This window comes from Paroedura picta, chromosome 3 (genome assembly GCF_049243985.1).
Source record: "Paroedura picta isolate Pp20150507F chromosome 3, Ppicta_v3.0, whole genome shotgun sequence".
NCBI classification, from domain to species: domain Eukaryota; kingdom Metazoa; phylum Chordata; class Lepidosauria; order Squamata; family Gekkonidae; genus Paroedura; species Paroedura picta.
In genome coordinates, this window is record NC_135371.1 from 12,857,473 (window position 1) to 12,882,632 (window position 25,160).

General features: G+C 50.7%; 1 protein-coding gene across 2 annotated transcripts; it reads right to left on the reverse strand.

The window, feature by feature from the left end:
* Positions 1–515: 515 nt before the first annotated feature.
* DHX16 (DEAH-box helicase 16) lies at positions 516–24,664 on the reverse strand. 2 transcript variants are annotated; one of them, XM_077324635.1, is made up of 20 exons: positions 24,404–24,662; positions 22,757–23,031; positions 22,517–22,679; positions 22,054–22,110; positions 20,831–21,085; positions 19,693–19,917; positions 18,551–18,739; positions 17,412–17,522; positions 16,183–16,298; positions 14,817–15,027; positions 13,743–13,841; positions 13,251–13,403; positions 11,279–11,419; positions 9,941–10,103; positions 9,486–9,604; positions 8,651–8,718; positions 7,086–7,248; positions 5,402–5,563; positions 2,689–2,862; positions 516–794 (listed from the first exon to the last, which is right to left on the reverse strand). In XM_077324635.1, exons 1-20 carry the CDS (start codon positions 24,605–24,607, stop codon positions 666–668), a joined length of 3,177 nt encoding a protein of 1,058 aa, XP_077180750.1. In that variant the 5' UTR covers positions 24,608–24,662; the 3' UTR covers positions 516–665. The 2 variants fall into 2 exon arrangements, 1 of the variants encoding a protein (XP_077180750.1); XR_013228915.1 differs by lacking the exons at positions 516–794; positions 2,689–2,862 and having other exon boundaries at positions 7,086–7,327; positions 24,404–24,664.
* Between the last annotated feature and the right edge of the window lie 496 nt (positions 24,665–25,160).

The window sequence follows — 25,160 nt, forward strand, 5'->3', positions numbered from 1 at the left end:
AGGCAGGACATAGCAGTGCCCCAAGAATGGGGGAAGGGGGATTGCCAAGCACAGGAGGGATTGTGCTGTATGAAGAAGAGACCCCCCCCTCCCAAAAATTAGGACTGCGGTGTTATACCTAGAACCACCCTATTTTATTAAAAAGTCCATAATGCCTTTTTGCCTTAAAAACGTCTTGAGTTCTCTATAAATCTGTTGCAACTTGGTGGCAACTAACTCCAATCTGCCTACAGTGTGGGAGCTGCTCTCAAAGAGAACTATATTAAATCCATAGCGCATGGCCGTTCCCCCTAGTACACAGGTGTGTGTCTTCAGCGTTGTTCCATAATGCCCTCCAATAGACAGTCTCAACACTGGCTTTGACTAAGGCATCAGAGAGCCCTGGCAGACATCGGCAAGAGCTGGAAACACCATGACTCAAGCTGCCCGAGGAAAGTCAACATTCAAAGAGACTCTCTCCCTACTCTCAAGAGTCAGATTTTTGACCAGGAAGAGAAGCCAGGGAACCAGGGCTGTGGAAAAAAACACAAACTTGTTCAGTCTCTGCCTGTGACGAGAGAAAACTATACAGCTGTACAAAACAAAAACAAACCCCCCCGAGTCCATGGATGAAAGCTTCATTGCAGCACAGAGTCAATGGGAAAGCAGGGTTGTAGGCTCCTGTGTCAGCCCAGCTCCTCTCGTGTCTTCCCTACTTTCTTGGGCAGCTTCTTGGTGGAGGCGTCCTCTAGTTCCTTGGCCTTGTAGTAGTGAGGGGCCACTTCCAGCAGCCACGTGCTGTCGATCTCTATTACCTTCCGGGAAACAAGACGGGGCCACGTTAGCCTGCGCTCTGGCCAGTCGGATTGTTCATCGCCAGTTCCTTTCTTTCCCTTCCTCCCTCCCCTCATTGCAGAAAGGGAGACCTCCCGTGAAGCAGACATAGCAGAGGGAGGAAACGAGTGATTGTAGAGACCAGGGGTAGACAAACTGCGCCCCTCCAGATGTCCATGGACTACAATTCCCATGAGCCCCTGCCAGGGCTCGTGGGAATTGTAGTCCATGGACGTCTGGAGGGCCGCAGTTTGACTACCCCTGGTAGAGACAGTTAAAAGGACGGAGCCCAGAGACATACAAGCAGACACCCGAGGAAAACCGAACTTCAAATGATAACATGAATCTGCCTTATTCGGAATCGGTCCACTGGTCCTCTACTCAGACTGACCGGGGCTCTCCCTTTCCACTTGGCCCTTTTAACAGGCAGCGACTGAATGTGGGACCCTCCAGCATTCAAACACAGACGTTCTACCACTGCCCTTCTCTCTCTTCCAAGTCTCCTTTCAGTTCTAACCCTTTGCTGGCGGAGGAGTGTCTACTGCAGGGGTTTCGTGCAACCCTGTGGGTTCTTGATGGCCCTGGAAGGGTTTCCCAAATGGGTGGGAGTTAATTCATTTTGTATATATTGTTTTAAATTTGTTAAAACATTTATCGGGTGATATGACCATGTATGGCCAATGTCGACCCCCTCCCAAAATGGCGAAAGATGGGCCTGGAGGGGGTGGGAAGGGGAGGGGCCCCAGGTGGGTGTACACACAGCCATGCTTCCCAATCGTATTCTGCACTATCGCGCTGCTTCTGGGGCTTCTTGAGGCCTGAAGGATGTTTCAGGGGTTTCTCAGTGGTAAAAAGGTTGAGAAAGGCTGGTCTGCTGCCACAACCCAAACAAAAGGGACCAAGCGGTCTGCCCACCATGTTGGATGTTTGGGGCTGGGGGCAAAGGCTGCGGGCAAATACAGGCCCTTTAAGAGCAGCAGTTGTGCTGGCTGAGGAAGAGCCGTGTGCATGTATGCTTGGCTTAAAGGGCAATATTAGGATCTTTTCAAGCAATGGCTGCCTTCTGACAGTCTCTGACCCTGCTATAGTAAAGACAGTGGAGTCACGGTGCTTTCTATGTATGTGAAGCTGCCTTAAACTAGTGGTCTGTCTCACAAAATACAGACTGTTAGCAGCTCTCCAAGGACTTGAGTGGAAGCTTGTCCCAGTCCTGAAACCGAAGACTCGAAGGTGCCGGTATTAGAACCTGGGACCTTCTGCATGCAAAGTTCCAGCACGGTCATTCACTGTAGATCGGGGGTCATCAACCCCTGGTCTGCGGCCCGGTAGTGGGCCGGCGGCGGCCATGCCTGCCCCTCACCCCCCACAACGAGAAACCAGGCTGCGAGAGAAGCGGCCGCCAAATCGGGGGGAAGAGGCAAGCGCTGCCGCCGGCATGCCGGCGGACACAAACGCACATGTGCGGAGCTGCTGCGCACGTGCGTTAGCGCCCCTTGGTGGTGAAAATGTGCATGCGGGAGTTGCCGTGCATGTGCATTTTCACCACCAGGGGGCGCAAACGCGCATGCGTGGCGCCTGGGTCACTGGCTGTTCCCTACCCCCGGAGGTGGTCCCCGACCATCAAAAGGTTGGGGACCACTGCTGTAGATGAAAGGGAAGGCAGCACAGTGGAATCATCTGCATCCAGCACCCTATTAAGCTCCTTTCCCAGCGTTCCTGAACACAACTCAACACACCTGAAACTGCTTTCCTCCCCCAAAGGCAGCTTTATCATGCCCTGTCTGCTAGATTTGCCAACCGGCTTCTTCTGAGACGACAGACTCCCGCCGTCCTCCTCGGCGAGGAATCTCTCCGTACCGTGACCGCGGGACCTACCTGTCTCATGAACTCTTTGGTGGTGAAGACCAACTCGTGGTAGATGATCCAGCGGGGCTGCTCTTCGAACAGGGAGCTGTTGGGATGGACGAACACCGTCTGCTGGTGCTTGACCGTCTTGTAGCCGCTGCGGGTGAGGCGGGCCGTGTGATAAAAGAAGCCGGCGGTGATGGACTGAGGGGGAAGAGAAAGGGAGCGCCAAAAGGACTGAGAAAAGCGAGAGGTCTGAAACTTATGCAGGACTCTAACTGCCTCCTCCATTGTGCAGCATTCAAAATGCCAAGGTAGTGATGAGGTGGGGAAGGGACTCACTAGACTTCCCGTGGTCATGATGAAGCAGAGGCGGGGTTGTTAGTGCTCCCGTTTTTAGTGCATGGATGGGAGACTGTCGAAGAGTGCAGCTGATTGCCACAGAGAGTCTCTTCAGTGCACATTAGAGAGGGGCACCAAGCCCCATAAACAAAAAGAAAAATCTCAAGTTTTCTGCAGGCACAGAGAATGCAATAGTAGGTCAGAAATCAGCTTCTTTATGGAGATTTTTAAACGGCGGCTGGAGAGCCATCTGACGGAGGCTGATTCTGTGGAGGTTCAAGGGGGTGGCAGGTCACAGTGGATGAGCGATAGGGTTGTGAGTGTCCTGCATAGTGCAGGGGGTTGGACTAGATGACCCAGGAGGTCCCTTCCAACTCTATGATTCTATGGTTGTGAAGATATACAGAAAATGACTGGCAATCGCCATCCACGAGGCTTCTGTGCCCTATGTCGTTCCGGAATTAGGCAAAGAGTAAGACTAAATGATGCAAAATAAAAGCATGCAAACTTTAAAATCTCTGCGGCTTGCAAAATTTGGCTTCTCTCAGCATACCAACTGGACATAAAGGGGGTGGGGGGTGGGAAGCGAATATAGCCCTGGCTACAACAAGGGACCATCAAAATAAATGATTGGGTTTTGAACTATCCCCTTTCCAGGTTTCTAAGATGTAATGAAAAATTCTCTAGCAAGTAGCGGAAAGCAAAAAAGGAAACAGTAGGAAAGACTGTTGTGATATACAAAATGTGATTATGTGACCAGCAGTAAGCAGGGAAGAGAACTGGGAGGAAAAAAGGCACCTGGTCTTTTTTCTTGGTGATGCTGTGGCTAATGCCCCCCCCCCTCCAAATATTCTCTTAAACTTCACAGTTCTTGGCCTATTGTGCACAGTTAGTGCAAGAAAGCAAGGCCCATCTCTCCAGGCTATTAAGACATCAGGCTATAAGCTGACTCTCCATTTTAGATCAAAGGAGGAAGAAATCGCCCCCATACCAGAGAGGGAGGGAGGCCAAAGGAGAGCATTGTCCCATTCCTGTCAAACGAGAACACGGCTCTCTCAGCTGGGGTTAGGGGCACGAGTAAATTCCCTGGACATGAAAGAAACTCTCCCTCTCTTCCAAGGCTGTCTCGCATTACTCACATCTCTGCCATGAGATGTGACTATCCCCTTGCGCTCCTTTTCGAGCATGGGTAGCCACTATGAGAAGAAACACAAGCCTCAAACTCAAGGTAAAGAGGCCTGTATTGCCAAGGATTAAGCACCTTTTAACTACACCACTCTAGGGATACGTTTAGGTGGGGAAAGACAGACTGTGCCCTGCCATTTTGCTTTCTACCTTTTGCTCAGTCCTCGTGCCTGTACGTGATCCGGAGCGTGTCCATGATTCTCTTCTAAAGCTTTGTCACTCGAATGCTAGAAGTCTCCTTCCTGTCCCCCACCAATACCCTACTCTCCGCCACGTTAGCACAAGAGCAGAAGGGGGATGGTGGAAAAGTTTGCCCCCACCAGAACTCTAGGGACACACCAGTAAGGGGGTGAAGCCAGCACAAAGCTTCAGAGGAACAAAGGGACAAAGCCCCAATTCTCCAGCTGCTTATACTCTGCCAGCCAAGTGGGAGGTGGTGGTGACCCAAGAATGGGTTAACCTGGGAGAAGAGCAAAGAAGGCCGGACACCAGGCAGTGACTTGAGGCAGTGTGGAAACGGAAACGCAACAAACCCCCCAAAGAGTGAGAAGGAAGCAGAAGAACTGGCTTGTCTTTCAAGAGCAGCCACATGCCACTAGCACATGATCACTCCTGGGAACATTCCCAGAGCATGAACCACTCAATTCTCTTGGAAAACACAGATGGGAATGGGGGTCATCTCGTGGTTTCACTGAACACTGTCCTCTTTACACGGAAAACAGGAAAATGCTGTGCCAAGCATGTCTGAGCAAATGTTGCCCTCCAGAAAACCCTCTAAAGCAGGGGTAGTCAACCTGTGGCCCTCCAGATGTTCATGGACTACAATTCCCACGATCCCCTGCCAGCAAATGCTGGCAGGGGCTCATGGGAATTGTAGTCCATGAACATCTGGAGGGCCACAGGTTGACTACCCCTGCACTAAAGCACTGCTTTGCCCTTGCCTGTGCAAATGAAACACTCCCTTTTTACAGAGTATTGATTCTTGGCCTGTGTTACAGTCTGAGCACTCCACAACACCCAGATGGTCACAAGGCCCTCTGCTGCAATCCCAGAGGGCAGAAAGCGTCTCCCTCACTGACTGCTAGTCTGAAAAGCCAAGACTTTCTGGGTAGCGGATTCTACACAAGCCGGATGCGCAGACCTGGCTGTATCTTCCCGCCGCATAAATTCCTACACCCAGAGAGGGCTTGGGGGTGTGTGCACGCGCATGCTGTACCTTGCGGACAGGGATGTAGTCCCCCTCGCTGGAGGTGATGTCCACCTCGATGCGCTCCATCAGCCCCTCCAGCTGTTCTCGCACGTCCCGGGCTCGCCTCATGGAGCGGAACTGGATGAAGTTCTCGTAGCACCACTGCATGGAGTAGCCGCTCTCCACCCACTGCGGGGAGGAACCGTTAAAAAGACAGGTTCAGGCCAGGGCCAGCCGCTTTCCCACCACTGGAAGGGCCTCGCCCGTCCACTAATCCAACTGCAAGACCACACCCAAACTGCTGCTCCATACTTTCCACGGCCACTTCTGCCGTCACACTATGTCAGTTCATGAAGGCCACCCGTTTCCTGATCCCTCCTGAGAGCACAATCTAGAGCCCTCTGGCTCTAGTCAGTACTTGCAGCAACTTCGGTACTTAATTTCTCAACGCCTTGTCTGATCCTGTGACTTGATGAAATGCCGTTCATTCCCAAACTGGAAAGACTCTTGATCTTTGCCCTGATCTCCAAGTAGTGCTGCGATCAGAGCTGAATCAGGTTAAAAATCCTCCTGGACTATAAAAGGCTCGCTGGGGGATCTTGAGCCAACCAGTCCTCTTGGGGTAGAGAACAGAACGGGTGCCTCTTCAAGAAAACAACTCGCCTCCTCCCCATTCCCTGAAGCTTTAAAGCAGGGGTAGTCAAACTGTGGCCCTCCAGAGGTCCATGGACTACAATTCCCAGGAGCCCCTGCCAGCAAACGCTGGCAGGGGCTCCTGGGAATTGTAGTCCATGGACCTCTGGAGGGCCGCAGCTTGACTTACCCCCGCTTTAAAGGATTAGACCAGTCCCTTCCCCCCAAATAGATCCATCCGATTCTAGACCGACCCGGGGGTTCCCTGTATTGGGAAATGAAGTTAGTTGCTAATTATTACCGCCATTGTAGTATTGTAGAGTTTTAGAGGTATTTTATGGGGAGATGGTTCTATACTATTGATATGGTTGTTTTATTGTTATGGATTGGATCTGTATTTTACACGCTTGTAAACCGCTGCGAGCCAGTTCGCTGAGAGTGGCGATCATACAAATCCAAATAATGAATGAATGAATGAATGAATGAATGAATGAATGAATAAAGACCCACAAGTCTCATCACCACACAGAATTGGGCATCCTCCCTTAGCTCTCAAAGGAGCACGCAAGCACAGGCTCTGGCCACAGTCGCACTTGGATGTACAACCGTCAAGAGGTCCAGAGGCCTTGCAGACAATCCTCCCTCCATGATCACCTTCTCTCCTTCCCTAATCCAGCCAAGTGTCTACTCCGTGCTTTTAATCACACAGAACACGCTCAACACTCCTAAACAACATGGTGCGGGACTCCACTGCAATCTACGTTCAGTTTAAATCAAGCATCTCCTATGAAGAAGAAGAGCTGGATCTTATATGCCTATTGCAGGAGAGGGCAAAAGGTGGCTCTCCAGATGTCCATGGACTACTATTGCCATGAGCCCCTGCCAGAATGGCCAATTGGCGGGGGCTCATGGCAATTGTAGCCCATAGACATCTGGAGGGCCACCATTTGGCCGCCCCTGCTCTACAGGGAGACATCTCTCACTCAGTCTGAGTTTGCTCGGGATTTAACCCCAATGGGAGCCAGAGAGAGACTACCACTCCCCCCGCCCCTTTAAAAGTCTGCCAGCTTCTCCAGACCTGATTGTAAACGTTGAGGAGCACCAGGTGATCCCCGCCAGGCAGGAAGAAATTCATGCGGGCGTTGTCAGCATGGACCACCTTGTCCTTGGGCCGGTAGAAGATGGCGTTGTTGACCGACAGCATGGCGGCAATGGTGAGGATCTGCTCGGAGCATTTGTACCTGGACAGTCACCACAGTGGAGGAACGGAGCAGCGTTAGGGTCTGGCGGAGCAGCAGCTGATCGGGGGACGGAAGGGAGCTCGAAAAGAAAAAAAAAAGAACCTGGGAAGGAGAAAGATCTAGACTGGTGCACTAAAGGAATGGACTCCCTAAATAAAGCTGGGTTTTTGCTTTTAAAGCATAGGCAAGGACGTCAAACATCTTTTGTGAGGGCAGAGTGAGCCGTAAAGTATCCTAGATGGAGCAATGTGCTCAAAATGGATGGGGCAGGTTTGAGAGAGAGCGAATTCACTTTTAAACGGCTCTCCTCCTGGTATGTTCTCTGCCAGCCACAGTGCCAGCTCCAGCTTGAAAACACCCAGAAGGCTAATTCAGCGGGAGGGGGAATGGCCGCAACACAAAAGCAGGCAATCTAACGGAGGCTGAACGACGGCTGGGAAGACTTTTATCATACAGGCAGGGCTGAGTTAAATGCAAAAATTAATTCTGAGCCTCCACATTCGGGCATGCATCTAATCATTCCTTGTGTGGAAGGTTTCCTGCCTCCCTCCTCACTCTTGCAGTCCCTTCCAACCCTGAGAAAGATGCTTTTTTCCCCCTGGGGTCAAGGGATCCATGCAGAGGACCAGTGTTATGGGCTGGTTGACTGGAGAAGGGAGGAAACAAAGAGACGAAACAGGCCCCTTCTCTCCCGGGAGCTGTTCCTGCAGAACAGCCACAAGAAGTGATTTCATGCCCTTGGCTTCCCTCCCTCCAACCTAACTCATTAGGCCAGGGGTAGCCAAAACCGTGGCCCTCCAGATGTCCATGGACTACAGTTCCTATGAGCCCCTGCCAGCGAATGCTGGCAGGGGCTCATGGGAATTGTAGTCCATGGACATCTGGAGGGACTACCCCTGCATTAGGCTAATGCAGCCCATGGGTTCCGTGCTGCTGGGAAATATCTTTCGGTGTGTCAGAAGAGGTTGTGGAAATGGGAAGAAATATGAGGGAACTTTTCATTCCATGCAAAGCAACACTGCTGTATAAGTTACAGTGTCAAGACTAGGATCTGGAAGACCCTTGTGAGCGTCCCAGCTCTGCCATGGAAGCTTGCTGGGTGGCCTTGGACCACAGGGTTGTCGTGAGGACAGAATGGAGAAGAGGAGAATGGCGGGGCGTAAATGAAGCAATTGGGTGCAAAGAGTGGCAAGGATTCTGCGCCCCATGCAAGATCTGTGTCTAGTTGTCTCTTTATTCTAAGTGCTCACTGGTATTGCAGGAAATTGGAAATTTCCTGGGAGAAGGATGAAAAGGAGCCAGATGGGAACTGAGAGATGGATGGTCACATGAAAGCGAGGAAGCCACACTAAGCACGCGACATCATCTGCTGAGAGACTGAATCCGGCCGAGGAAGACTCACTGTTCTGAAGCCAGAATCATCTTGGACAGCAAGGGATCCACGGGAAGCTCTGCCATCTTGCGGCCCAACTAGATGCACAACAAAAGGGCGGTCAAGCCTGACCAGAGAACACCACAAGCGCTTCATGCAACAGCCCCCCAGATCTCAACCCCAAAGTTAGCATTATACATGGACACTTTAACACTCATTTAAGAGCCCCCCCCCCATAAAAAAAATAGTGGGATATGACAGTGAGGCATTGTCATGAACCCTGGTTCATGCCCCCTCCTCTTGCGGCATTCTGCCAGGTGTCATAAAACCATAAATCCCTGTGTTGGTTCCTGGCTGCCTCTGCATTCCAAAGCTGCCCTCAGCGGGACATTCTTATCTATCCCGCCTTTTAGTGACCTTGCTAATCTCAGCTGGAGACTCAACAGAAGTGTCAGGTTAGATCAAAGCTGGGCCATCTGGCTCGGCTGGGAACTTTGTAACTTTTTGCAAATGTAAACAACAGCCGGGTAAGGTGGAAATGTAAACAATAGACGTTCCTTTTGGAGAAAGCAGTATTCACCTCCAAAATAAGTTAACAGCAAGGAAGGGCGCAACTGCTGCTTCTGCTCACCCCTGCGCATGTGACCTCTAAAAGCTGAAGAGAATCCTCCAGAGGATTCCTCTCAGGTCTCATCCCTGCAAACCCTTTCTTTAGGACAGTTGAAGAGCTACAGATTCGACACCTCTCTTCCCTCCCGTCGGCATCCCCAAAGCCTTTGCCCTCCCCTAGAACTGACGGGGAAGATCACCAGGGAGAGCTGGCGGAAAGACGAAGCACCAAGGAGAAGGTGACACCAGGAGATACCTTGGTGAGCTCGCCAAGGTGGTTGAGGGCCCCCAAGGCATAGAGTTGCTCCAGGGCCAAAACCAGGGTTTCATGGGGTGGAGGGTCCATGAAGTCAAAATGGATGAGGTCGTTGATGCCTAGAGGGGGGAGATGGAGGAAGGAAGGGCTGAGAAATGTGCATGCTAGTGTCCCCCTCCTGAGTATTTCCACCGCCACGGAAAACACATGAACCTACTTTATACTGCGTCAGACCCTGGGCCTATCAAGGTTGGTACCAGCCACCCTGATAGGCCGTGGTTCTCCAGCATTTCAGGCAGGGGGCCTTTGAACTGGAGACGCCAGGGTTGAACCGGGGACCGTCTGCATGCAAAGCAGAGGCCCTGCTGCTGAGCTACCTGCTCCCCGCCAAGGAAACCCTTCCCGTGGGGAAGCCTTCACACCATTTTGCAGGTTCCCGCCCGAGGCTGCCTTACCCAGGCTCTTGAGCAACAGCACCACGTTGCCCAGGTTGGTCCTCTGAATCTCCGGCACGGTGGTCTCTTCCATCTCGTTCTTGTAGGCCCAGGCCGTGTACAGGCGGAAGCACTTCCCTGCGGCCACGCGGCCAGCTCGGCCTGCTCTCTGGTTGGCAGAAGCCTGCCGGGAAGGGGGATGATGGCACGAGTTGAGTTAGAGGGCCTCGGGGCAGAATTTTTATCTGCTTTTATTTGCGTTATTTATACTCAACCTTTCCTCACCGAGTCTCAGGGCAGATGATACAACCTAAATTAATCAGATACATCAGATAAGTGCGGGAATGTCTATTCTTATCCTGTTCAAGGCTTGTTTTAAGGACTGGTGAATACCCAGTGAAACCAACAGGCATATAATTAGAGATAAAAAGGTGGCAAAAACAATTGGGGGGGGAATCAATTAAATGGCTCTGAATTGCATCAACTTGGCCTTTACTTGGTACACCACTGTTCCATTTTTGATATCTAATTAGATGACCGAGCTGCTGAACATGTACAGAATATCTCAAATTTCACTTGGTTTAAAACCTTACATTCCTTGTGAAAAACACACACAGGGTATGAGAAACATGCACGGGGTCTACAGAAGGTTCTGAAACTCAGGTGGGAATGGAAGGCCAAAAAATTACTCTCCCACAAACACTTGAGGCGTTTAGAAACAGCTTAATATTTTCATAAACAGCTTTAGATCCACAAGGATCAGAAACTCACCTCTGAACTATCCCCCAAAAACCTTTGGGAAACCAAATACTTCCCAGAGCGATTTTGGGTGCAGAGTCACACAGAAAACACCCTGAATTTTCTTTACTAAAGGGGTCCAAATAGGTTTAGGACCCTCCAGGAAAACACAAAACTTGCTTTGATGTCATCTACCTCATTAGATTCCCTTGCCCAACTGTCTTTTGAACTACCCTGTAATTTACGCCCGATCCTAGGTCACCTACACAGCTTCATCCAACCTCTTGGTGCATAACTAATTTGGGAACCAAACTGTGTGTGGAAAAAACGTCACTGGCAATTCAAGATGTCTCCGGATCAGATTCCACATAACGCAGTGTGGTTTAAAGCCTTGTGGCTGTACAGAACTGCTGTCATGCATTGTAAATTATGGTGCATGGCCAATTAGCCTGACACATCATGTCTCAGATCCCTCCCCCCCCCCTTGTCGTTTCACATCTAGCAGGCTCCTTCCGCCAACTCCAAAGCCAATGGGAACGAGAGAGGAAGCATGGAGAAGCGCACATTTGCTACCCGAAGGCCACTGCAAATAAATGTCAAAGAGATACGGAAGGCGGGTACCCGAGAGCAAGGGGTGACAATGAGCGACTCCATGCCTGTGCGAGCGTTGTAGCTCTTCTGCTTGCAAAAGCCAGGGTCGATCACATAAATGATCCCGTCGATGGTCAGAGACGTCTCTGCAATGTTGGTGGCCACGACGACCTGGAGAAGGGAGGAAGAGGGGGCATCACTCGACTGCAGGCCAGATCCTCCCTCGGGGACACTGCAGATCTGACGCTGCCCCTGGCAACAGCGGCGTCCAATGAAGTCTGAAGCCTAAGCTAGATGAAAACCCAAGGCCTATTTTCATGGTTTTGCTCTCAGAGCAAAACAGCAATTCTATACTGGTGATACCTGAACCCACAGCCCCAGGAACTGTTGACAAGGCACAGTGAACGCAGGTACAAACAGTGTGAGGTATACGCTTGATAAAAGGCTGCCATATAGAGCAGTGGTCCCCAACCCGCGGGCTGCAGCCCGGTGTTGGGACGTGGCTCCCTCTTCCCACCCCCCACCCCCAAAGCGAGAAGCTCGCCAGGCCGCGAGCAAATCGGCTGCTGAAGCTCGCAGCCCGGCAAGCTTCTTGTTTCGGGGGGGGAGACGCTTGCTGGGCCGCAAGCTAATTGGCCGCTTTGACGGCCAAGTTGCTGGCGGCCCGGAGGGGCGGAGAGAGGGAGCCGTGGCTGCCGGCATGGCGGCGGTGCAAACACGCATGCGTGGACTGCCGGGCGCAAACATGCACGTGCAGCAAGTCCGCGCATGCGCGTTTGCGCTGGGGCTGCCGTGCGTGTGTGGGGCCCCGGGCTGCCCTCCCCCCCCACTCCGGCGCAGCGCTCCGTGGCAGCCGGAAGGTTGCGGACCGCTGATATAGAGGATGGAGCAGAGTTGTTCTCTCTTGCCCCAGAGGAATGGACAAAAAACAATGGGATGAAATTAATTCAAAGGAAATTCCATCTAAACATCCGGAAGTAGTTCCTGACAGTTAGAGCGGTTCCTCAGTGGAACAGGCTTTCTCGGGAGGTGGTGGGTTCTCCATCTTTGGAGATTTTTAAACAGAGCCTGGATAGCCATCTGACGGAGAGGCTGATTCTGTGAAGGTTCAAGGGGGTGGCAGGTTACAGTGGATGAGCGATTGGGATGTGAGTGTCCTGCACAGTGCAGGGGGTTGGACTAGATGACCCAGGAGGTCCCTTCCAACTCTATGATTCTATGTGTGCTGAACAATTCTGTTACATTCAACACACGGAAAGCGAAATGCGTTTCCCCAAGTACTTGTCCCCTATTTTATTTGTGTGTTGGCTCTTTCATACAAATGGATGTGTACGAGAGAACACTGCTGCCTCGAGGTACCTGAGATGGGTGGAAAGTCAGCACAGAAGCCTTTTGGGTATAAATTAAAACTATACATGCATTCACTTTCATATAGGAACAATGCCTCTCCAATTACATCCCCAGAAGAGCCTTACGCTCGGCCAACACAAACAGGCTGGCAATCCCCGGTCCCAGAGAAATCCGGCTGGCCTCGACCACAGCTGGGGCCTTTTCAGCCTCGGCTCCTGCCGGGTGGAAAGAGCTCCCAGAAAACACCAGGGCCCTGTCAGAGCTCCCCGAGTTCTGCAGGGCTTCTAAAACAGAGTTCCTTCAACAGGCCTACGGTTGAGACCAGTAAAACATTAAACATCAACATCTAATTGGCCCCCATCCTATATCACACCTTCACTCTAGGTTCTGGTTTCTAAACCCACAGTTTAGAACTGATTTTAGAATTGTTTGAACTGCAGTTTTAACGTCCTGTTGAGCAGACATTGTCCACTGCCCTGAATCCGCTGGAGAGGAGAGAGCGGTCTATAAATCTAAGTAAATAAACCACCCCAACTCTTTCCCCCATGCTCACAGTGGGCACTCCACCCAGACATCCTTCCCGTCATCAGGGAGCACAAAGCCCACTCCTCACAGCCAAGGCATTGTTCTGTCCTTGCTTTTCAGCGCCTACCTTTCTGGCTCCTGGAGGGGTCGGTTCAAAGATTTTCGCCTGCATATCAGAAGGCAGGTTGGCGTAGATGGGGAGGATGAGAAGCTCTGCGATTTTGGAGCCCAGGCGACGGCAGCGGTCCTGCAGCATCTCACAGCAGGCTTCGATTTCTTCCTGCCAGCAGAAAAACAGAGAGTCAGGCTGCTGGGTGGGGGCACCACCCAAGCCAGAATGGGGGCAGGGGGGCCTACACCAGTCTGACCTCCCTGAGGGTTTATTTAAATTGCTGTTCGTGTTATATTAGTTGACTTAATTCATTGGCATGATGTTAATTTAAACCACTGTCGGATTATTGTTGATGTTATTTTGACTACGTTCTATGCTTAGGTCATTCCATGTAATACCCACAATGTTCTATGTAAACCGCCCTGAGCCATATGGGAGGGCGGTATAAAAATCGAATGAATGAATGAATGAATGAATGAATGAATAAGACGTATGGAGGAGACTTACCTGGCCAGTGAGGAAAACCAGGATGTCCCCTCGGGGCTGCGTGACATGGATCTGCAGCACTGACACCACACAGGCCTCCAGGTAGTCAGCTTCTGGGGCCTACAGGGAAAGGTCATGGGGAGATCAGTTCCGTGCCTGCATTCCTCTGCAGGAGACCAAGCCCACTGTGCCATTAATCCAGGACATATGTTTGCCTTCCCTGCTCTTAAATGCTGGCCACCACAGCCCAGCAACCTTTTCTCTCTGCCGTGTACTAGATCTCCTTTCCCTCCTGCTCTCCTCTCCATTCAAAGACCTTCAGATACTCTTCTTCCTGTGCTACAAATGCTCCACCACCCCACAAGTTACTCGCCCGCCCCAATCATTATCCTGCTGGGATGTGACACAGCTTTTGCTGGCAGGGGCTCCTGGGAATTGTAGTCCATGGACATCGGGAGGGCTGCAGTTTGACTACCTCTGCTCTGGAGCCACAAGGTGAATTTCCCGCTGGCTGTTACGGTTTCACTGGCTGTGGGCAATGGTGGGGAGAAAATGGACTCCACTGTTCTGTACAGGGGTGCATCGCTCATAGAGCGAGATCGGCATGGGGGGACACAAGAGGCAGAACTGAACTGAGAAACCCTGGGAAAAAAACAATTTACATATAATCATGAACAATGGATCTTCACGCCATTGGTCGGAGTTTTGATTTAATGTCTGTGAAAGAACCCTTGCATAATTGTATGGTCGGGGTCACCACAACATGAGGAACTGTATTAAAGGGTCGCGGCACTAGGAAGGTTGAGAACCACCGGCCTAAGTGGAAGGAACAAAAACGTGTTTAAAAACAGGGGGAAACCCAACGCTGAAACGTACACAGTAGGCCAAGTAACTAGGGCTGAACGCATTCCCCATCACCAATTCAATTCTGAACAAGGGCAACAGCATGGCTTCCGGTTCTTTTTGTTTTTAAGTGGAGTTTCTAGACCTTATGATAGGTCTATGGGCACTGACTGTCTGATGTGGCTTCCTTAGCCTCCCGCTTCCTCACAGACACACTCCACAGTCCTCTCCCCCCCCCCCCCCCCCGCTCACCTTAGTGTAGTAGATGTCGACGGGGAAGCGGCGCCCGGGGATGCGGAAGATAGGGGCGTCGTCGAAGAAGGTGGAGAAGCGCTCCGTGTCCAGGGTCGCGCTGGCAATCAGCACCTTCAGCTCAGGCCGGAAGCGGGCAATGTCCTTGATCAGCCCAAAGAGGATGTCGGTGTGCAGCGTCCGCTCGTGGGCCTCGTCTATGATGACGACGCTGGGGGGGGGGGGAGAGTTGGGGAGGCTCGTACTGCAGCCCTGCTGCTTATCGCCCTTGCAAGTCTGCAGACCTTTCATCTATTCATCTACTAAAGGGGGCCAGCGTTTAACAGAGGAAGACAGGAACCTCTCAGGACCACACGACGAACCCTTCCAGGTTCAAGTCAAATGGTCCCTCATCTTCTGGACCAGGGGTAATCAACCTGTGGTCCTCCAGATGTTCATGGCCTACAATTCCCATGAGCCCCTGCCAGCGAATGCTGGCAGGGGCTTATGGGAACTGTAGTCCATGGACATCTGGAGGACCACAGGTTGGCTACCCCTGCCCTGTACCACTGTGTGCTAGAGGGCCATGTAAATGCCACCCTCTCTTGGATTAAAGCTTGGGAGTAGTAAAACGGAAAACTTTTCTCCCGGAGCTTATGATTCCTTGCTCAGTCATCTATTCCAGGGGTAGTCAACCTGTGGCCCTCCAGATGTTCATGGACTACAATTCCCATGAGCCCCTGCCAGTAAATGCTGGCAGGGGCTCATGGGAATTGTAGTCCACGAACATCTGGAGGGCCACAGGTTGACTACCCCTGATCTATTCGACTAAGGGAGGTGACAGTAGTTTATAAAATGATGCAAGGGATAGAAAAAGAGCTTTCTCTCCCCTCCATAATACTAGAACTTAAGGGGGAACATCCAATGAAGTTGACAGGCAATAGGCCCAGGGTAGACCCAAGCAGTTGCTCACTCAAAAGAGTAATTAACTTGGGAATTGACGGTTACAGGATGTCGTGAAAGCCGGCTGCTTAAAAGGAGGCTAAACCGATTCACAGAAAGCTGGTTTATTGATGGTTCTAGGCCATGTTGAGTAAAGGGTCGAAACGGCTTCCATGCTCCCCCACCACCCAACCTCCAGGACTAGAAAACTGCTGTCAGTTTTTGTTTCTAAGACAGAAAGTTAAAATACTCAGGCTTACAAGCTACAACCTTGTTTGCACAGAACATTCTTTGGGGGGGAAAACAAACTTAAGTCTGCCGTTTGTCCATTGTACTCAGACATAGCCTGCTTCACATTAAGCTTTCCTCCGGACTCACTCACCTGAGAAGGAACGCCCTGAGCTCCCAACAGCCCTTGAGCACAGGAGTCAAAACTGGTTCTCACCTGTAGCTGCTCAGGTCTGGCTCCGTGAGGAACTCCCTCAGCAGCATCCCGTCCGTCATGTATTTCAGCACGGTCCGCTCCGAGGTGCAGTCCTCGAAACGGATGCTGTAGCCCACCTGCGGGAAGGCAATTTTCCACACACAATGTTATCATGGAGGCACCCTTGCTGCCCCCCACTGGAACATACTCAAAAGGAGATGTGTGAGGTGGAGGAAGGGAAGATTTTATTCAACATAGACGGGAAAGGACAGGTGAAATCTGAGGTAGCTCAATATAGATAACCCTGAGATAAAATCAGCACACTCACAGACTTTAGTTCTTATATTTTGGGCTAATGAGAGTGTCTTAAGTGATTCACTGGGGCTTAAAATATTTATGTTGAGATGAGAAGCTTTTGTTCCAATGTTTTCTCAAACTCTCTAGCACACTTTGAGTATTCCCTGACTTTTTTGGTTTCCAGAAGGTTGGCACACCACACAATTTCTAGTACCCAACCCTATTTTACTGAAATACCAGTACTTATCATGAGTTTTTAAACTGACTTTTAAGGTCTCTAAAGGCAGTTCTGAATCACACCAGACTAGGGGTCTCGCCACTCCCTGACAGGGTAGGAAAATTCTCCTCACTAGAAAATCTATCCCCTTTCTTTGGCCTGAATTGGAGTCTCCATCTGACTACCCACCTGTCCTTGCCAACTTTCCCCAGTTCTCCTATGTTAAACTGGTCTCAATCAGGGCTGAATTCTGAAACTCTCAGACTGAATTCTCCTCATCATCTAATTCAGGTCTTTCCCTTCTCTGCTCAGCTGATGCTAACTAATCAGGTCTCTTGAAACAGCCTGTCACTCAATGCTCCCGGCTCTGTGAAGAATTAGCATTTCACAGTGCTTTATCTGTTTACACAGCACTTCTAAGTTTCTAAAAGTGCAATCCATCTAAGTTTTCAAAAGTACAGTCCTCAAGTGACAACAGGCATTCATGCTTGTTGTACTGCTACGAGACTGACAAGAGACAGTGATCTCATTCACAAAATCTGGGTGCCTCTTAGTCTGGTTAATATCTGCTCTCACTTTCCCAGTGCAATTGTACAGGACTAAACCATCTCAGGATAAAACTGGATATACTGGTGTTAGAACCATTACTAGAAAAGTCCAATCAACGTGAGGCTCTGGGAAGAATGGCGGGCTAAACCAGAGGGGTGGGCTGTGACCCTTTCCCCTCACCACATACCTCATTTCCAAGCTTGACCCCCATTTCTTGGGAAACACGGGCGGCGACGCTCATGGCTGCCACTCGCCTAGGTTGAGTGCAGCCGATTTTCATTCCTTTCTCTGTGTACCTCTGTTGGGAGAGAAAGAAAATATCCATGATAACACATCATACACCCACAGGCTGCATTTATAAGACCTGCTTTGCTTGGGAGCTTCTTCAAGCAATGTTTCCTTAACATAAGTACTGGCTGTCACAAGAAGGGACAGAGATTGCTGGATGAAATGGGCATGGACCGGTTCAAGAATTTTGGCCAGCTTGTGATGTTTGTGAAGTGAAGAATACCATGAACTTCCATGGATTTTGAGGCAGTTTGTAGAAAGTAGGGAATTAAGCCCATCTGGTTTAAATGGCAAGGAGCCACTTAAACCCCTGCTTTCTGCCCCCCCCCCCGCTTTTCATGGGGAGCAGAAAGCAGGAGTTTAAATTGGCTTCCCGCCAACTGAACCAAGCAGCTGACTGGTGGGGGAACTCCCTGCCACTCAACTGTTTAGTTAAAATGGCTCCATTTCCTGCTCTCATTAAAAAGTGGGGACCAAAAAGCAGTGGGGTTGAACTTTAAATGGCTCATGAATTAATATGAATCCAATTGGGTCACAAACCAACCTTCCTGTATGTATGGGTTCGTTTTTCAGCCATGAACTGCCCATCCCTTATTTCCAGTTTTAACAAACAGATTCTAGGATGATGGATCTATCAATGGCTGGGGAGCAATTTGTGGGGAGAAGGCTTTGGCCTCCATGATCTGCTGCTTCTAAGAATCCGAGAATATAGCTAAGCCCTTGTTGGAACTGGGATGTCGGCTAGATGTTACTTCATTCATAAAATAATGATAAACTGTCCATTCTATTAATACGCCAGCAGGCAAGGCACCCAAGGCCCCATTCTGCAATCCAAGGAGGATCTCTCTCTCTCTCCATATGTATGTGTGAGTCTGACCAGCGCTGGGGTCAATGGGAGGTCTGGATGGCCAAACGGAAAGCCGGAGTTGGCCTGGATGGGCCAACTGCACCTGGGAAGACCTAGCAGATACATCAGTGACAAACACCCTCCTAGCCCAGTTCTGCAGAATCCTGTATCCACCCCACTGATCACATTACCTCTTCAAACAGGTACTGTGGGATCTGAGTGGTCTTGCCAGAGCCCGTCTCTCCCTCGATGATGAGCACTTGATGTTCAGCAATGGCGGCCATCAAGTCTGCACGGTAGGGGAAGATGGGCAGGCTGCGGCGCACCTCCTGGATGGACAGCTTCTTGCGCTCAGCCTCCGATAGATCCGTCTTCTCTTCCTGAGAAGGATGGAAATGAATCAGTGGTCAAGATTAAGCTTCCAGAGAACATCAGACTTACTTGGTAGGATTCAGGGTTCCCAACCTAAGTTCTGCTCCTGGGAAAACCCAAGTCCTAGAAGGAAGATTGTAGGAGGTCCGTAGCATATTGCTTGAGAGCACTTGCTTTGCATGCAGAAGGTCCCAGGTTCAATCCCAGGCATCTGCCCGTGTTAAAAGATCATAGCTTAGCAAGAAAGAATTTTAATGTCCAGAGATCTTGCTGCACAGTACTGATCTAAGCGGCTCAATAGTCTGACTAACTACAAGGCATTCTGATGCTCACCAGCCGACCTCTTTTATGTCAGCACAACATGATAAGGTATGCTACCTTTTTGTTATGAATTCCAGTTTACATGCTGGTATATTCAAGACTCAGGATAAGCAATGTCAATATAAAACAAACACAACACGCTAATACATCGCCTGTTTGATTAGCACTTGTTCAAACAAGCCTTGAGAGATCATGCAGGCGGGAAGTCTTATTTTGCTAAGGCTGCTGGTCAAGTACTGTTCCACCCCTGGGCTGTCAGACTTCAAATTCACCTGCTCGGACTGCAATAAACCTCGGCCAGTGAACCATAACTGAATTCACAAAATCCAGTCCTCCTTATCCTCATCCCCAACTCCAACCAGGACATCTCCTGATGAGACAGAAGAATTTGAGTGGTTCTGCCTTCTGATCTAGACAAGGATCGAACACTTTTCTGGCTGTTCTCCTAGCAGCTGAAAAACAAATCACGGCTCCTTCTTTTGTGGACAATTTATGGAGAAGGAAAACAAGTAGGTGATATAAACAGAGCCTCGTTCCCAACTGGTCAAGCATGCAGTTACCTTGGACAGTCAACCCTCCCTTTCTCTTGACATGGTCACTGACTAATCTGGTGTCACATAAAATCTCCCCACTTTCTCACCTTGCTCTGGGTCGTGCCCCGCATCTGCACGGCGTTCACAAACTGGATCATCTCGTCCTCCTCAAGCACGTATTCATAATCTTTGTGAGGATGGCGCTGGCCGGCGTCCCGAGCCCCGAAGCGCAGGGCGGCTGCTCCAATGTGCTCTTCCTCCCAGCGTCGTTGCTCGTCTCGTGGGGCTGAGTGATCCTCTGACTGAGGCTCCTCGTAGCGATCGGGGATCTTCTGCAGGGAAGAAACAGGAAAAGACTCAGCCACAGCAGGTCCTATTATGTGTTACAGTCCGAGAGTCGGAAGGTGCCAGATAGGTCATCTAGTCCAGTGGTCCCCAACCTTTTTTTGGCTGGGGACCGGCAGGGTGATGGCCATGTCCGCGCATGTGCGCTGCGCAGCCTAAATAGCGCATGCGCAAAAGTGCCGCGCGTACGTGATTTTGGCCGCGCAGCACGCATGTGTGCATGCGCGGCCGGGCCGTTCATGCGCGATGCGTGGCACGGCCCTTATTCCCTCTCCCCGTCCTCCCGCAGTAAGAAGCTTCCCGGGCCACAGGCTTGCGGCCTGGGAAGTTTTTTACTGCAGGGGGGGTGGGCGGGGAGAGGGAACCGCGGCCCGGCGCCCTGGCCTTCGCGGCCCGGCATCAGGCCGCAGGTTGGGGACCACTGATCTAGTCCAACCCCCTGCTCTATGCAGGATCAACCTCAAGCATCCAGGATGAGTATCCATCCAGCCGCCGCTTAAAGACCACCAAGTGTGGGAAGCTCACCACCTCCCTAGGCAGCCGATTCCATTGCTTAACTATTCTCTGAATTTTTTTCCCCTTGATCTCTAGCAGACTGGACAAGGATCTGGGACCCAGCCTTGCAACATGCCTCCAGTACAGTCAATAGATTCCCTGTCACGTGCCTCACTTATTCCTACATGGAAGGCAGGAACCAGGGTTATTCTTCTCACTTCTTTCTGTGGATAAACGGCCTGGGAACGGCAGAGCAGTTCCACGGGATCTCCTTCCTAAAAGCTGCTTCCAGAGACCCTCCACCTGCAGCCCCCAGAGATGGCACTGCAGGCTTTGATGACACCCCTCTCCTTTGACCAATCGTCTGGCTAGGGCTCCTGACTGACCTCTGCACAGGGTCGTTACCTTGCTGCGACTCTCCTCCGGCATGTAATAGCGATTGCTCTTCTCCAGCTTCTCCTGCTCGCCGGCTTGCTTGTACTGCTTCGCCAAGTCCCGCACTTTGCGCTTGTACTCCAGCTCCTGCTTCTCGTAGGCCGTCAGCTCGAGCTCCGAGAACAGGTACTCCTCGTCCGCAATCTCAGCCTCCAGGTCCTCTATTTTGTCCTTCTCCCGCTTGGCCAAATATTCTCGGCGAGATTTCTTGCGTAGCTCTGGAATCTGCCAGGATACATGTGGAGAAGCTGAGCAGAGAGGATTTTTTTTTTATAATTCTAGTCCCAAACTCTAGCTGTAAATGGGAGCAACTAGGGTTTTTTTCTCTTTTTTTAAATACTGGCTACTAAATAGGGGAAGAACTGCATTTCCTTCCTGGTTAGTAGCTGCCTAGCCTTCCCATACTGCCCCATGCCAAGTGGCTGTATGCAGGTAGAAATAATTTACAATATTCCACTTATTCCCAGGATTTACATCCCAGCTCCTTGTACGATTATCTGTAACGTACCGTGTAATAAAAACAGAAGATCTGACAAAAATATCAAGAGAGGAAAAAGATTAAACGTAACAGCAATTAAAACAATATCAGATCAAAACGTCCTAAAAGCAGTGCGGCATAAGTCCCTCGAAACAGAGGCAAAACTCCAGTGAAGGGGAATGATCAATGGCTTGAGACTATCAAAATGTCCTCATGGGGTACTAAAAAACTGCAAGGTTGACATGGGATACACTTCTGCTAGAAGGAAGTTGCAAATCCTGGCGGGCCACCACTGAGAAGGTCCCATTTCTGAACATGGGAGAACACCGAGGACTTCTGATGATGATCATAAGCAGTTCGCAGGTTTATTGGGGGAGAAGGCGTTCTTTCAGGTGCCCTGGTCCCAGACCACCTCCATTTGTAGAGATGGAGACAGGAACGAGCACTTGGAATTGTGTTTAGAAGCAAAATGCCAGCCAGCATGGATCGTTTGTTACTGTGGGCTATCAGCCTTCCAGACAAGTAGTAAAATTTCCTTTAAATTATGTAAGTGGATGTTCCTTCGATTCAATTAATACAATCAAACCATTGCCTAATCCCACTCCGGTGCCCCAAAGAAAAAGGACCAGATGACCTAAGACATGAACAAGGCTGTAAAAAAAAAATACTGAACAAGCCCAAATTTACACCTTATACATGAAAATGGCGCTCTTACCATGACTTTCTTGTCCTCTTCTGCCATTTTCAGACGCTTCTGAGCCTCTTCGTAGGCCTAATTGCAGCATGATAGGAAAACAAAACGTATAAACATATAAGCCAGCTAAAGATGATATGCCTCCAACCCCTTATCACCAAACGTCGGAAGCAAGACAGATTAAAGGCTAATGTGCTCATGCACAATGAATGTCAGCAGCCTGCAGAACGCTTGCATTAAAATCTCAGAATGAAACCAAATACAGTACCCTCTCCCTTCACTGACAGGATCTTGAGCAGAATGCTGAGATACACGTGTGGAGCCCTAAATAGTTATTAGATACCTTTATAATGCAAAGCTCCTATAGTATAATCAACCCAATAAGTATAGTGGCAGATGTGAAACAGACTTGAGGAAAAGAGGAAACTGAGGGATCCAAGCCAGGGAGAATGGATCAGGCAGAAGCCAAGGGCTGAGGTTGTACCTTCTTATCCGAACGTTCCAGGATGTTGCGCGTCTTCTCCTTGTCCTTGCGCTTGATGCGTTCGGCAAAGGCATCACGCTCCTCCAGATCCTGCAGCCGCTCTCGTTCGCTCCGATCCCACTCGTCTTCCGACTCCTCTTTCTTGGGGGATGCTGCTGGTTTCCTGCATCAAGGAGAATAAGTCAGGCTCCTGAGGCTTCCCTTGCCCATCCCCACACACTGCAAAGAACTGATACTCACTGCCCCCCATCACCACTGCTGCCTTTCCCGTCAGAGTCTTTGTCGTCGTCCTCTTCCTCCTTACGCCGCCGCAGGTGCTTGTGCCGCTTCCGCTGCTTCCCCTCGTGGCCACGCGAGGGACGCCGGCGCTTCGAGTCCTGGCCTCCGGAGGCCTCACCAGCCTCTTCATCATCACTGTCCTCCAGGAGGGTGTACGAGCGGTTCTTCTGCTGCAAGGCCAAGGCCTCCTGCTCAGCTGCTCTAGCGGGACGCTCCCGTGGGGCCTGGTGGGGAACCTGCTCAGAAGGTAATGAAGGAAACAGGTCAGATGTACGCAATACCCAATCTCCCTCCACCTTACCAGCTCCCTTGGGCATCTGTCCTTTGCTCCCCAGAAACATTCATCTTCAGAGGTCCATCTTGTGGCTGCTTCTTGACCTCTTGTCTGTCCCCCACCTAAATGTCTCCTTATGGCTTACACCCAACCCTAGCAATGCGCCACTATATCTGGCCCCTGAAGCAATGTTATCTGGTCACTCAGCAAGGACTGTTCTGGGCCTTAGCAACACTTTTTCCAAGTGCGTATGGAACACAGCAACACTACCCTTGAGCCTACGTCCTTTCTGTACCAGCAGGAAGAAGCAAGAGTTCAGTAATACCTTAAGGACTAACAAATATTTCTGGCAGGGTAGGAGCTGTCATAAGCCCCTGCTCACTTCTTCAGATACAGTGTACTTCTGAGGGAGCATGTGTGAACACTAAACACCATGCCTCGAGTAAAACTCTGTTGGCTTTAAAGGTTTTGCTGGACTCGAATTTTGCCCTGCTGCATCAGACTAATAATGCTACCCACTTGAAACTATTATAATGGTGTGACAGCAGAATAATACACATACATGCCCTTCCCAAACATTTTGTATACCTTATTATTAAAAACAATAATTTGATTTACTGACTGCCCCTCCCAGGCAAGAGGCTCAGCACCACGAACACCAGTAAACCAAATAGCAAGTAAATACAAAGGTATTTACAAACAACATTTAGCATTTTAAAAACGGAACACCCTATTGAGTGCTCCAACACTGCCCTGATGGGCCAGAATATTCTGGATTCGATTTGATATTCAGTTAGGAGAGGAGGTAGAGAAGATGTATGGGGGGGAGGGCTTTCTGATGTCATGCTGTACATCAGGGGTAGTCAAACTGCGTCCCTCCAGATGTCCATGGACTACAATTCCCATGAGCCCCTGCCAGGTAGTCAAACTGCGTCCCTCCAGATGTCCATGGACTACAATTCCCAAGAGCCCCTGCCAGCAGGGGCTCTTGGGAATTGTAGTCCATGGACATCTGGAGGGACGCAGTTTGACTACCCCTGCTGTACATCAAGGGTGGCCAAACTGTGTCTCTCCAGCTGTCCAAAGACTACAATTCCCATGATGCCCTACTGTCATTTGCTGGAAGGGACTCATGGGAATTGTAGTCCATGAACATCTAAAGAGCTACAGTTTGGCCACCCCTTATCACACACTCTACCTCCACACATATTCCAAAAATCTACGCATACCATCACCCCACCCCCCAGCCACCCACCCACTAACCTTCAGCGAGGGCCACCCTCGCCTTCAGTGTCCCGCCCCCTTTCTACCTCCCTGCGGCCGCGCAACCTCACCCGTTCCCAGAGCTGCTGAGCGAAGGCTCGCGCGGAAGGGTCGGCCACGCGCAGCGTCTCGGTCTCCTCCAGGCGAGCCAGCAAATCGTCCGCGGTGCGGCTGCGCCTGGCGAGGCCCACCAGGAAGGCGACCACATGACGCTCGCTGAGCCCCAGCAGGGCATGCAGCTGCCCGGACACCCAGCGCTCCAGCTCGCTGGCCATGCTCAACGGAGAAGAAAAGCTTTAACAGCCGCTTCCGGTCACTGTCGGAGCGGCGCTTCCGTGTTCGCGCTTCCCCTAGCCAATCAGAGCTCGCGGGGGGAATAAGTTCCGGTGTGGGCGGCTGACCATAGACACGGAGAAAGGACGTGTTGGAGCGTCTTCTGTCGCTGGCGTAAAGAGCGAGATAGGGCGACGATAGAGAAGTGAGAAAGGCTAGAGTGTCACGTGGCTTGGGTCGCGGTTAAGAGCGGCGGATTCTAATGTGGATTTATGAGTTCGATTCCCCGCTTCTCCACATTCAGAGGAAGAAGAAGAGTTGGTTTGTACACCCTTCTTTTCACTGCCCGAAGGAGATTCAGAGGGTCTTGCGATGCTGACGTTCCCTTCCTCTCCCCACAACAGACATCCTGTGAGGTAGGTGGCGTTGAGAGAGTTCTGACAGAACGTCTCTGTGAGAACAGCTGTAACAGTACAGTGACTAGGCCAAAGTCACCCAGCTGGCTGCACGTGGAGAAGAAGTGGGGAATCAAACCCGACTTTCCAGATTAGAAGC